The sequence below is a fragment of the Poromitra crassiceps genome (genome assembly GCF_964638095.1).
Source record: "Poromitra crassiceps genome assembly, chromosome: 2".
NCBI classification, from domain to species: domain Eukaryota; kingdom Metazoa; phylum Chordata; class Actinopteri; order Beryciformes; family Melamphaidae; genus Poromitra; species Poromitra crassiceps.
This window is the reverse complement of record NC_139624.1, coordinates 49885604-49899815: the sequence shown is the minus strand read 5'-3', so window position 1 is coordinate 49899815 and position 14212 is coordinate 49885604. Positions and strand designations below refer to the sequence as shown.

At 47.8% G+C, this 14212-nt stretch overlaps 2 protein-coding genes across 7 annotated transcripts in view; one reads left to right on the top strand and one right to left on the bottom strand.

The window, feature by feature from the left end:
- ipo8 (importin 8) overlaps positions 1-14212 on the bottom strand; it is a gene marked incomplete at its 3' end in the record, with an annotated part of 104603 nt that overhangs the window by 10144 nt on the left and 80247 nt on the right. The gene's annotated exons all lie outside the window — the stretch shown is intronic.
- LOC310791161 (uncharacterized protein) lies at positions 2912-5658 on the top strand (the record flags this gene model as incomplete). Its single annotated transcript, XM_083652854.1, has 3 exons — positions 2912-3202; positions 4568-4859; positions 4977-5658. The coding sequence occupies 3 exons, from the start codon at positions 2912-2914 to the stop codon at positions 5531-5533; spliced, it is 1140 nt and encodes a 379-aa protein (XP_083508980.1). The 3' UTR covers positions 5534-5658.

Genomic DNA, 14212 nt, shown 5'->3' with positions numbered 1-14212 from the left:
AGGGCACACAGTGCCTCTCTGCCCAAAGGCGGCCTTCCAGCCTCCCGCCAGCCGCGACGGCGCACCCCGCTCGACCCGCACGGCGCAGGCCCCCAACGGGTCCGTCTCGAGCCACCAGGTGGGTGTCCCATACTACCCGTTAACATGCAATAATTTTAACGACAGATCATGTACCCACGATAATTGTTCGTACCTACACGTGTGCTCCGACTGCAGGGACGCCCACCCCCGCTCCATCTGCCCCCGAAAGTTCCGCCCCCAGAGGCAGGGCCCCAACACCAAGAGGGACAAAACGGGCTTTCAACGGCCCTAAAATGCCACCCGTCCACGCCCATCGACGTCCCGGCCCTAGCCCAGGAACTCTCCCAGCATCCCAATCGCGTATTCGTCGATTACTTACTGACCGGCCTCTCTCAGGGTTTCAAGGTCGGCGTAACCACAACCCCTACAACCTACCTCGTCTCTAGAAATTCGCAATCAGCCCTGAAGGAGCCCGAGATAGTCTCCCAACTGCTCAACAAGGAGGTTTCCAAAGGATTCGTAATCGGCCCTTTTAAGTCCCCCCCCTTCCCGGTGTTCCGGACAAGCCCAATTGGCATCGCCACGCGCAAGTATTCCGGGAAGAAACGGTTGACTTTCGACCTTTCCTCGCCCCGCCACGGTCCCTTCCCTAGCATAAATAGCCTCATTCCCCCCGAGCCCTTCTCGCTATATTACGCCAACATAGACAACGCCATCCACCTCATCAAGCTCGCGGGGCGAGGCGCCTGGCTCTCCAAAGCAGACATCTCAGATGCCTTCAAGGTCATGCCCATCCACCCCTCGCAATGGGCGCTGTTCGGGGTTAAATGGGAGTCCAGGTTTTACGCGGTTAGGCTCACATTCGGTTGCAGGAGCAGCCCTGCCATCTTCAACTCACTGTCAGAAGCGCTATGCTGGATACTGCTGAACAACGTGCGTGTCCCCGCCGTGCTCCACCTCCTAGACGACTTCCTGTTAGTCGACCCCCCGTCAGCGCCCTCGGTCTCCCTAAGCAAGCTGAAGGAACTATTTCGAAGGCTGGGCGTGCCTCTAGCAGAGGAGAAAACTTCCGGTCCCGCGGCAGCACTCGAGTTCCTGGGCATTAACCTCGACTCCGAACTCATGCCTCTCTCCCCTCTGAGAAGCTAACGCGGATCCGCGAGATAGCCCACTCTCACACGGCAGCGGCCTGGATCTCAAAACGAGAGCTCCTATCCCTTCTCGGCCATCTAAATTTCGCCATGCGCATAATTCCCCAGGGCCGCTCGTTCATTTCGAGGCTACTCGACCTGGCATCCTCAGTCCCCGAGCTCCATGACCCGGTTACTCTCGATGAAGGCTGCCGGTCCGACCTCAAGTTCTGGTCCCACCTATTAAACGACTGGAACGGGATTTCCTTTTTCTACGACGACGTCATCTCGTCAGCCGACGATCTAAAATTTTTCACGGACGCGGCCCCGTCCCGAGGTTTTGGGGGGTTCTTCCAAAGGCAATGGTTCGCCGGGGCATGGCCAAAGCAGTTCGCCGGCTTGGATCAGTCCTCCGCTCTGTTCGAGATTTTTCCCATAGTGGTCGCTTGCCCCCTGTGGGGACGCTCCTGGGCGAGGAAACGCATAGCCGTCAAATGCGATAATGCGGCGGCAGTGGCCATAGTCAACAAAGGGCGCTCCTCCTCCCCCGACATCATGCCTTTCGTCCGGCGGCTGACTTGGCTCACGGTCACCCATAATTTCATCATCGTTGCTCATCACCTCCCCGGGCACTCTAACATCCTTGCTGACCACCTTTCTCGTTTTAATTTTCAGGCATTCCGCAACCTCCATCCGGCAGCCGACGCGTCTCCAATGCCGCTTCCCCCGTTCTCGGCTCTCACCCTCTCATGAGTCCGGACCCACGTCCTAGGCCCCCAGCACCCCCTCACGATCCCCGCCTCACCCAGCTACTCCACGTCACTCAGTCCTACATCAGGGGGGGGGCTGGCCAGCTCCACAGCCAGAGCCTACGACGGCGCCTGGCGGTCGTTCTCCTTTTTCTGTGCCTCGGTCAATCTCCCCGTTCTCCCAATCCTGATCCCCAATGTATGCGCCTTCATAACGTTCTGCGTATCCGTCCGCCATCTCCGTCCCCCCTACGTCCGTAGCTTGGTGGCGGGGATCCAATTCCACGCCAGGCGCTACGACCCCGAATTTCCCAGTCTATTTTCCGTCCCCGTTATAAAAGCTCTGCTAAAGGGCATCGCCAAAGCCTTCCCGACCGCCCCCGACTCTAGGCGTCCCATAACTCTCCCCGTGCTACGGCAGCTTCTAGGGCGCACGAGAGACGGCTGTTTCTCTCCCCTGCAAGATTCACTTCTAGAATGCGTGTTCTTGTTAGCCTTCTACGGGTTCCTCCGCGTCGGCGAGTTCACATGCCCGGCGTCGTTCGACCCCTCCCGGGACGTGACCCGGTCCGACCTAAGCTTTCACCCCGATCATTATAGTCTCTTCCTTAACCCATTTCAGACGGGATGACGTTCGCGTCATTCTCCCTTTAAAGACGGGATGCCGTTCGCGTCAATATACCTTTGAAGACGGGATGACGTCTACGTCAATTTGTAGTTTAGCTGTAGTTTTTCGCCTATTTCCGGTCTCTAGGCAAATGAAATCATTCAGAAAACACACGTGGGGTCTCGCAATGCATTCTGGGATTGTTTTGGGAAGGAAAAGTTTTTTTTTTCTTCACTTTGAGCGGATCTGTTAGAGCGATGGAGGAAGAAAATAATATTAGCGAAGGAAGCGATTTTGAAGACGCGGAATATTCCGAACATTCCACCGTTGATGAAGAGTTAAATGATGACCCAGTTACAGACCCCGATTGGCAGCCCTTGGACAGAGATCAGTGGGTCAGAACTATGTTTCAGGATGACGATGACGATGAGTCTGACGAAGAGGACCAATTCGAAGGCTTCCATGGAAACTGGGTAACGGAGCAGCGCTGTTACCGTCCTGTGCCGGTCAAAGCGTTCAAAAGGGTGCCCGGGGTGAAAAGCGGTGTTGGCTTACAAGCCGATTCCACACCTCTATTTTCTTTCGAGAAAATTTACACGGAGGAAATGTGGGACCGTCTTGTCACGGAGACGAACCGATATGCCGACCAGAGACGCACAATTCCCCCAGCCAAAAAAGCAGCCAAGTGGACCCCGGTAACAGTGAAAGAAATGAAAACATTCATTGGGCTGTGTCTCGCCATGGGGATAATGAAACTTCCCGTCCGAAGAGAGTACTGGCGGCTATCCAAAAACATCTTCAAAACCAACTTCGGCCAGAATATGTCCCGGGACCGATTTGACGCCATTTGGAGGTAGGCTAAGAACAATAATATTATCCTTGTTATTATAACCATTGCGTGATATAGATGCGCCCCATTGAATAGGATGCGCTATATAAATAATAGTAGTTTGATAGATAAAATGTAACATTAGTACCATTGTTATGATGCCCTAAGGGAAATGAAATATATTGCAAATGTATTAGAGGTGTAGTGGGAGTATTGCCATTGTAGCGAGCTTATACACTGGGGTAAGAAACCCCTGCTGGGCTCGGCTGCTACACCTATTGTGTGTGGGCAAACACCTAGTAGGCCTATTGTTATTCAATTGTCAGGAATGTGGAGAGAATGCGCTTCACTCTTTGCACCAAGACAGACACTGCACTTAGACAGACCCTGTAACCCTCAAGTGTAACTAACCTATATAATGATATAGCCTACAATTTTTCATTTCATCCAAGATGTGTCTACTTGTATATAATATACAATACAATATACAATATTGTATACAATATACAAGACATTATATTGTTTATAATATATTGTAATATGTGTCTAATTACCCCCCCTCCCCTACCCCCCCTCTTCCATCCTCCCCTCTCTCACCTCTTCAGATACCTTCACCTCCAAGATAACAACGCACGAGGCGACCCAGCTGATAAGCTCTGGAAACTGCGCTGGTACCTGGACTTCCTGAACCAGCGCTTCCAGGACCTCTATGAGGTCAACGGCACAGTCAGCATTGACGAATCAATGATCAAGTTCAAAGGCAGGCTTGGCTTCCGGCAATACCTGCCAATGAAGGTACTGCTGATTGATTGATCAAATTGTCTCACCTCTATTTTGCCTATGTAACCTGCATCTTTTGGTAATGTGTGAAATAAACATTCATTCATTCATTCATTCCAGCCAACCAAATGGGGCGTGAAGGTTTGGGTGATGGCGGAGAGCTCAACAGGCTACGTTCCGCACTTCAAAGTAAGGAAAAAAATCAGCACACCAAGAATATGCAAATATGTATTCTGTAATGTGTTGTTATTTGAGTGACCTTTCAAGCACCCAAGGCCCTTCCTCAGACTTGTGTTTCTTCTTGCAAACTCCCCAGGTGTACACAGGACGTGAAGCGGCGCCGCAGACGGGCCTGGCACAGCGCGTGGTGCTGGACCTCGCCAAGCCATACAATGGCACCTTCCTGTCCATTTATATGGACAACTTCTACACCAGTGTAGAACTCCTCCAGGAGATGAACGGCCTTTTCCTGTACGGCTGTGGCACCCTTCGGGCCAATAGGAAGGGGCTGCCGAAGGACCACAGCCTGACAAAGAGGGCTGCGCTGGGGAAGCACGAGTTCCGGGTGGCACAGCAGGATGACCTCACCTTCTGCGTGTGGCAAGACACAAAGACGGTGATGGTCTTGTCCAATCACCATGACCCCAGCGCAACAGGGACTGTAAGGCGGAGGAGAGATGAGACCCACCGGGCTGATGTGGTAGTGCCCGCTTGCCTGGCGGACTACCAGAGCCACATGAAAGGTTTGTTTTACAGATTTATGTTTTATAAACAAAAATTAAAATACTGTAAGCTTATATTCACTGAGGTCATTTGAGTGAAAATGTACGTATGTAAACAGAGTTCCATGTGTGTTCCAGGTGTGGATCTCCTCGACCAGATGATTGGATACTATGGTTTCGATCATCGGTCGAAGAAATGGTGGCGGCGTGTGTTCTTCTGGGGCCTGTCTGTGTCGTGCTACAACGCCTACGTTGCAGCCAGGTCTGTTGGAGGAAGGCACAAACATTACAAGGACTGGCTGGAGACCTTGCTGGAGGAGCTCATCACACCGGTGACAAGGAGGGCCCCTCCTGTGATCCCTCCTCCTTCTCCTCCTCCTCCTCTGTCCCCAGCTTCCAGACCAGCCTCTCCATTTGGCTCTCCTTCCACTCCAGAGAGCAGGGGAGCCTCCCCAGCACCAAGCACATCGAGCAGGGCAGCCTCCCCAGCACCCAGCACGTCAGGAGAAGCCACAGGTCCCCCAATGCACGACTTCGGGAAGGTGTTTGAGAAGCGGAAGCTCTGCAGGGAGTGCCAGTTGTTGCTGGACAAAAAAGATGTAGTAGGCAGTGGGCTAACTGTGTATGGCTGCATACAGTGTGACCTGCCTGTCCACATTGAGTGTTTTGGAAAACACTACAGACATTTTTTGTAAGTGTTTGCTAAACACTAGCTGACACTTTAGACACTTGCCCCTTTGATGGTAAATGGACTGCATTTTTTTTTATGGTTGCAAGGGGACACAAGGGGGCAGTGTGGAGCACATTTTTGATTTTATTTGAGTGGTTTGGAGTGATTTGTTGCTTGTTTTTTCATACGTTTTTTAGTTTTTTAAAATTTTTCTGTGTTTACAGCAATATTTGACAATGCTATTGAATTGTCATACCAATAAACACCTTTTACAAGGAAAGCCACATGTGTCAGCTCTCAAATGCCTTTTAAAGTGTGTTTTTATCTTCTACAGAGGCTGAGATATCACTATTTTAGTAGGCGTTGACATTTCTATGAAAAGTTCAGGATTTGGGGGTCTATTATCAAATCGGACTTAGGTTTTAGAGGCTATTTTTTAGGCGAAAATAGGCTGAAATGGGTTAAGCACACCAAGGCGGGTAGAGCCTGCTCCATTATCGTCGCTCGCAACGATTCCCCCTTCTGCCCCTTTGCCTCCATGGCCCGCTACCTAGAGATTCGACCCCAGACCGGCCCGTCCGCCCCCCTGTTCCTCATCTCACCCCTCCATCTCATGACAAGAGCCTGGTTCACTCTCCACCTCAAGCGGATCCTCCAGATGTGCGACCTCCCAGCGGAGCACTATTCCGGCCACTCTTTCAGGATCGGCGCGGCCACATCAGCCGCCGCGCAAGGGGCGTCCTCCGCCTCCCTGCAACAGATGGGCCGCTGGTCCTCGTCAGCCTACGCGGCCTACATCCGACCAGAGCAGGCCGCCATATTGTCTGCCCAAAGATCTCTCCTCCCCTAGGCGTCACATGGTAAGCACATGGCATCCATCCCTACATTCCTCGCAATAGCCGTGACTTCACATTTCATTGGTGGTGGACTCCCCGAATCAGTGTCGATCTAATTGATTAAGCGCTCCAGGTGTCGAGCAGCCTGCAAGTGCTCGGCGTTGAACAGCCCGCAACAAATCACTAATTCCGACCACGGTAGACTACTCGAAGTGTTCTAGGTGCCGAGCAGCCTGCAAGTGTTCTAGGTGCCGAGCAGCCTGTAGTCACACCACTAATTCAGACCCCAGCAGACTACTCAAAGTGTTCTAGGTGCCGAGCAGCCTGCAAGTGTTCCGGGTGCTGAGCAGCCCGTAGTCTCCCCACTAATCCAGACCCCTGGACTACTCAAAGTGTTCTAGGGTGCCGAGCAGCCTGCAAGTGTTCCAGGTGCCGAGCAGCCTGTAGTCAGGGGGGGGGGCTCAATCCAAATCTCAAAACCGAGGGGGCTCAACCCAAATCTCAACACTGAGGCAGCTTCACTAATTCAGACCTCAATAGACGACTCGAAGTGTTCTAGGTGCTGAGCAGCCTGCAAGTGTTCCAGGTGCCGAGCAGCCTGTAGTCACATAACTAATCCGGCAAGACCTCAGCAGACGACTCGAAGTGTTCTGGGTGCCGAGCAGCCCGCAAGTGTTCCAGGTGCCGAGCAGCCTGTAGTCAGTCAGTTTGGGGGGGGGTTCAATATGTATCCTGTATGAGACCATTTAACCTTTAGACCAGTGTTTCTCAAACAGTGGTCCGCGGACCCCCTTAGTGGTCCGCGAGTAGATTTTTTTTCCTCCCACTACCCAATCAGACAATTGTTTACATTTTCTGGGAAACTCAAGGTCAGATCACGATGCCAATAAAGGACTATATGTATTTTTTCACCACGAATCCAATGCCACCACCCCAGACTCTCTACGACTTACAGTTGTGGAGATACGTCCACTCTGCCTGCAGGGCTACAGGAGAGAGACAGAGTACAGCGGGTGGTTGGGAGTTCCAAGTTACTGACCCAACACTCTATTTCAGTAATTGCTGTCAGAATATAGAGCCATTTAACACTTATTTGAACACAAAAACATCACTGAATGGAACTTGAAGATGGCAAAAGATAGCCTATTTGACTTTGGCAACATTGTGCATTTATTGAACTTGAAAAAACTTTCTTTGAACTTTGAATATATTTGAACTGAACAGGAGAAATAAATGTAAAAAAAAAAAGGTAAATGGACTAACTAAAAGAAATTACATATATATTTTTTATATCGGTTATCTTGTTTTCATAATTGTGGGAAGCCAAAAATGTGATTAATTGTACTGCTATTTGTCATTTAATTAGACTGTAATTTGTAATTTACAGTTGAAGTAGTATGCCTATTGTTTTTGGGGATGTTTTGGGAGTTAGGTGGTCCCCGAGTTTTTTTCATTGGTTTAAGTGGTCCTTGGTCTGAAAAAGTTTGAGAAACACTGCTTTAGACTATTGCTCTGCTAATAATGAAATAAATCATTAGCCTACATGTATTTAGGAATTATAGTCAAATATAAATGGCTGTACAGTATATACTCAGTGACAGAATGCAATCCTTTGATCTGAAACACTTTCATATCACTGACCTTCAGAAAGGCTTAACACAGTGGACAGAATGAAAAACACCTTATGATCTATGACTCCCCCCCCGCCCCCCTTTGTGGTTTGTCTCCAGCCACCTTGTTGACCTGTGTTGTCTTCCTTTGTGCATGAACGTGAGGGGAGTGGCTACAGCATTAGAAACATATTGGTTGCGATTGAAGGAGGGATTTTTGCACCCAATCACAGTAAAAATATATATATACACAGGCAAGGAATGATGTCACTGCAGTTGTGGTCTCGGCTGGTTTTGAAATAAAATCCCGAGACCGGCGAGGGCGAGTCCGAGACGAGACAGAGACCATCAAAATGTGGTCTTGAGACCGGTCTCGAGTACTTCAACACTAGTCTCTGGTACAGGCCAGCTATGTTAAAATACAATACCAAAATGTCATGAATCAGACAAACATTTATTATTTAACAGATTCTCCACATAAAAAACGCATTACAAACAAATAGAACTCAACAATCTGGAGGGATACAACAGGGTTTTTCCTGCTTATCTAACTCCAAGGTGCATCACCATATTTGTATTATTGGCTGCCACCTTTGTTGAAAATTGAAATAGCAGGGCTGTGAATCTTCACTGGCCTCACGATTCGATTACAATTCATCTGTCAACGATTGGATTCGATTCCACGATGCATCAAGGTGCATCTCGATACAGTTCAAAGTATTGCAGCTCCAAGTATCAAATCCTCAATTGTCTTTGTTATTACTGCACTTGGCTACTTTTTCATCAATTAATACAGGCAGTCAGATAAATATCAAGGCCCTTTTTAACTTAGAAAGTGCTTTAAAATCTGAATGTCAACAGAAATGTAAACATAAACGATTCAACGATTCATCTGTCAATGATTCGATTCAATTCACACGTCCGCATCGCGATGCATCGATTATACGATTAATTTTGACACCCCTAACGGTGTGCACACAAACCGTATATGTCGCACATGCCACACACGTTCTCCAGCCTTTGCCAATCCACTTTCTGACTTCCCTGCTGTGTTGGGCAAGTAACTTGTTACTGATTACCGATTACTCCTTAAAAAAGTAATAAAAGTTACTTTACTGACTACTTTTTCAAAGGTAATTAGTTACATTACTAGTTACTTTTTCTTTTCTTTTTTACCCTAGAAAGGTTACATACAACCAAACCAACTGAATCCACTTTATTGGAATGAAATAGAGGAGTCCACAATCGGTCAAATGCAGTGTGTGTGTATGTATGTATTTATGTATATATACATCCACAAAGCAATCAATGGTCTTTGGAAACCAAACGGCATGATATTTTTTTTGCTCGCTCATTCACATCGACTATTTATATAATAATAATCTGTCACGATGTCTCTGTCCTCATGCACTCACTGAGCTGACTGACTGATCACGGAGCTCTGGAGGGGGGGGGGGGGGGGGGGGGGGGGAGACAATACGCTTCTGCGACTACGGCTGGGGGTACACTTCCCTCCGTCTAGGAGGAGGCTCGCGGGCGCGCGCATGAGCCAACTAAACCTGTTCACACATAGGCAAGCATACGGATGGCCTCTAGATAACTCCTGAATTCCAGACGTGTGAAAGCAGTAATTGTGGGCTAGTTTGATAACTGCTCGGTCTATCTGAATTCTGCCCTTATTTTCTGAAGTTAATAATAGTTTTATATACAGTCTTCCGGATAGAGTCTCTCAAATAGCATGTTCAGAATAGACCCTGTGGGAATAAGATCCCCCAATAAAAGTAATTAAATATAATAACTTTCCTGTAAAGGTGACTTTGCGTATGAGCTTAATTTGTTTTAGTTTTGTTTTACCAGCTCAGTGGGGGCTTGGGTGAAATACTGGAGGCTAAAATAAATATATGACTTGAGAGACTAGGGCAGGGGTGCCCAATAGGTAGATCGTGATCTACCGGTAGATCTCGGGCCATCAATAAGTAGCTCCCCAAGAATCCAAAATGTACTTTTTTTGTACTTTTAATGCATAAACTAAAGCCCATGAAAAAAGGCAAGACATGCACAATCCAAGCCTGTATAGGGCAGGTGCAGAGCTCGAGGCAGGAATTGGTAGGGAAAAGAATAAAGCTCGCACACTGCAAGGCTCCAGTTGAGTGTAGTTATTTAACACCGACAGGTAACGTTTCGGGCACCCTGCCCTTCCTCAGACAGTCCTATGTCACATGTCAGTCCTATGGTCCTATGTCACACTGTCTGAGAAAGGGCAGGGTGCCCGAAACGTTACCTGTCGGTGTTAAATAAATACACTCAACTGGAGCCTTGCAGTGTGCGAGCTTTATTCTTTTCCATAAACTAAATCCCACTCATGTATAGCTAACTCATTATCTGTGGTATATTTAGCGTATACCACAGCTAGAGCCGCATCCCGAAACAGTCCGCGTCTGTTACGGTAATCAACGAGTGCGTTGCAGAGGAGGCTACTCCTTCAGCAACTCTAGAGAGTGATGAATCACAGAAGGCGGGTGAGGACTTGAGTACGGTGGCGCAGGCTGCAGTATTGAATCACTCACCAGTAGTTCTATTGATTCACAGAAAGAGGAGGTAGAGGTGCTGAGCATGCAAGACTTGGAATCAGATGTCAGTCTGTGTTCGACCTTGAACACACAGCACCTTAGTGATGAGAAGCTCTCACCTGTTATCGTGCCTGTGGTTGAAGTTAACGTCGAAACAGATGAGTGTCAGATGAAGTCATGTGATGTTTCGTCAGAGTTGAAGTCAATGTGGTGTAGTGAAGCTGTCATGAAGGAAACCAGTAGTCACCTCAGGAGTGAGGAGAAAGTGGGGTTGAGTGAAAGATCTTGTGATCACCACACAGACCATACAGACTTAGATCTGGGTGTGGCAGAGGACGGCATGAAAAGGTTTTCTTCTGTAGAGAGTGCCTCGTTCGTGTTTGATCCAGGGGATCATATAGCGCCTTTCTAGATACTCAAAGCGCTTCACATATCAAGGGAGGGAGGGGAGGGAACTCAACAGATCCACCACTGATGCGTAGCACCCACCTGGGGCTTCTTTTATCAGTTTAACAGTAATTTTATTAGTTAGATTTAGAGTTGATTGTGTAAAAAAACAAAAACAACCCTAACCCTACCCATAGATAGGCAGCCTCCTGTCCAGCCCCCTGACCCTCAGTACCGGTGCCTCCCAGGGCTGCGTCTTTTCTCCCTGGCTCTTCTCCATCTACACCAGGGATGTCAGCGATACGGCCCGCGGGCAGGTTTCATCCGGCCCGCGGGCAGGTTTCATCCGGCCCGCGAGATGTTTTGGAATATTAAAAAATATATATATATATATATATATATATTATTATTAAATTTGCACCCCATTATCATGAACTACGTGTGGCTAATAAGCAAGCTAAGAGTTCATTCATAAGTTAATTAACCTGCACTACAAGGAAGTATGTCAGTAGGTCATCAGGTGTAAACAAAGCCACCATGATGCCACGCTGGAATTGAATCGCGCATTCGGCTACCTACCAAAAAACAAAGGAATCAACAAGATGCTGTCGAAAAAGAGAAAGGTTGACACGGAATGCAGGCAGTTTCAAGAGAAATGGAAAGAGCAGTATTTCTTTTGTGAAGTAAATGGGTAAATGAGTCGAATTGATTTTAGTAAAAAAAAAAATCCGGCCCCCATGAGGTCTCAGTTGAACAAATCCGGCCCTGTACCTAATATGAGTCTGACACCCCTGATCTACACCAATCTTCTAACATCCCACCACAGGTCAGTCTCCATCTATAAGTATGCCGATGATACCACCATAACTGGACTCATCACCAACCACAATGAGAGTCATTACCGTGAACAGGTGGCCCAAGCTGTCACTTGGTGCCAGGACAATAACCTCAACTATCTAACTCAACTCTTCCAAAACCAAAGAACTCATCACAGACTTGAGACGGAACCCATCCCCCAAGACACCCCTCTACATCTCCGGAGAACCCATAACCATCACGGACTCATACAAATCCCTTGGCACCCACATCAGCAACACACTCAAATGGCACCATAACACCAGTCACATAATCAACAAGGGCAAATTCGGCCCCAGACCACGTGCGGCGTGTGGCAACTGCGGGTGCAGGCATCCCAGGGTTGTGGCTTGATGGGGTACAGCCACAGATGGAGTGACGTCGCAATTGTTATTATTCCATGTAATTTGTGTTACTTCTTGTATAGTGTCATGACGAAAGCAAAGATACAACAGGGTGAGATAAAGGATACATCCCGCCAATATTCAAATAACCTCTAACAGAGTGTGTGTGTGTGTGTGTGCGTGTGTGTGAGAGAGTGAGTAAGAGTCTCCCCCTCCAATGATGATCACAGGTACCCAATATGTTGCATGCATTTCTGATCACCACATACATATTAGTCTCTTAGAACAGACGAGTTGGCTTCCGCAATTTTCAAATGCTTCCGCCATACCGTCTGTACTTCGTGGGGAGAATCATGCACCAACCGGAATGGGAAGTAGAAAGGCGGGTTTTCCGCTCATTAGTCCAATCAGAATCGCAGAAAGGCGGGTCTTCCGCTCATTAGTCCAATCAAAATCCAATATGCCGCATTTTTCGTGGACACACGTGTCGTGATTGGTCGGATTCCGTCGAACTTCTTTCCTGTCTGAAGGTTTTTTCCCAACTTCCTTGTGCATGTTCTGGGGGTGTAACGTACAGACTGTATATAGCTGCATTCGCCGGATGTAGATGAGACAGTCTGTTTTAAGAGACTACATACATATATACACACACACACACACACACACACACACACACACACACACACACGCTGAGCAGTAAATGGTTCACAGGCAACTCGGCAACAGGCAGTTTTCCAACACTATTTTCAAGCATTTGTAAAGCCACGTATGTAAAAGGTGTTGAATTTGAAATGGACATAAGACTTTTCAAGACCACACAGATACCCTGTAGATAGATAGATAGATAGAGAAAAGGAGGAGGTTTGTTGGCTGAGACAGATCAGACATCTGCTGCATCTGAGGTACAGAATTGGCTTTTCAAATCCTGCCTTTTGCTAAACACCAAGAAAACGGTTTGCATGATGTTCACCAAACGTCCTCATGCAGCAACCCGCTCGAATGTTTTTTTCAATGATGTTGAACTGGAATTAGTATCCGAATTTAAATATCTAGGTGTGATATTAGACCCCACACTGACCTTTAACTCATTCACCGCCAGTTTAGGACTGCCAATATTTAGCACAGGCCAAAGATTTTCATAATTGTTGGTCATCTTTCAAGACCCACAGTAAATTATCTATTAGCACCAGAGTGATTTGCAATACCTCAAAATGAAGATGTACGTCTCTGGGTTCACCAGGAAAAAAAAAGTGAGCTTTTAGCATGTTCTGTACTCTACTTATAGCCATTTATATACACCCTGTTTTCACCCAAAAAGTCTCTGTGAGAAAAGAAATTGCAGAAAATGGCATTTATGTACACAGCACACAATATCAGGCAGAACTCGCTCTCAATTCTTTTATTTTGAACTGTATTGACATCAGACATGTAAATATTATTCATTATGACACTAATGACAAAAATATATATATATATATATATATATATATATATATATATATATATGAAGTGCTTTTTTTACATTCAACAATACAGTTTGCTCAGTGTGAGTGAGTGTACAGACAGACACACAGACAGACAGACAGACAGACAGACAGACAGACAGACAGACAGACAGACAGACACACACAGACACACACACGCACGCACACACACACACACACACACACACACACACACACACACACACACACACACACACACACACACACACACACAGAGAGAGAGAGAGTTCTCTCCACAGCTGCTACTGGATCGCACCTCCTTCCCCCTCCTTCCCCATCAGCGTTTTGCCTCCTCTGCTGCTCGTTTCCCTCCTCTCGCTGGGACGAATGCTGCGACACGACACAGGCTTTGGGACCAGGCGCTGCTGTTACCGGATCGATCATGTTCGTCACGGGTTTGACTAGGCAATCCAGGTTCGCCCTGCAGCAAGGCTGGCACATAGGAACGGGGTCCAGGGACCAGGATCGATCATGTTGGTCACGGGTTTGACTAGGCAGTCCAGTCTTCCTCGCCAGGAAAGTGGCTGTGCTGCTCTGCTGCTTGACTCTGTGTGAAAGCCATTTATGTGGCGAGGCTGTGTGGAGGAGGAGAACAGC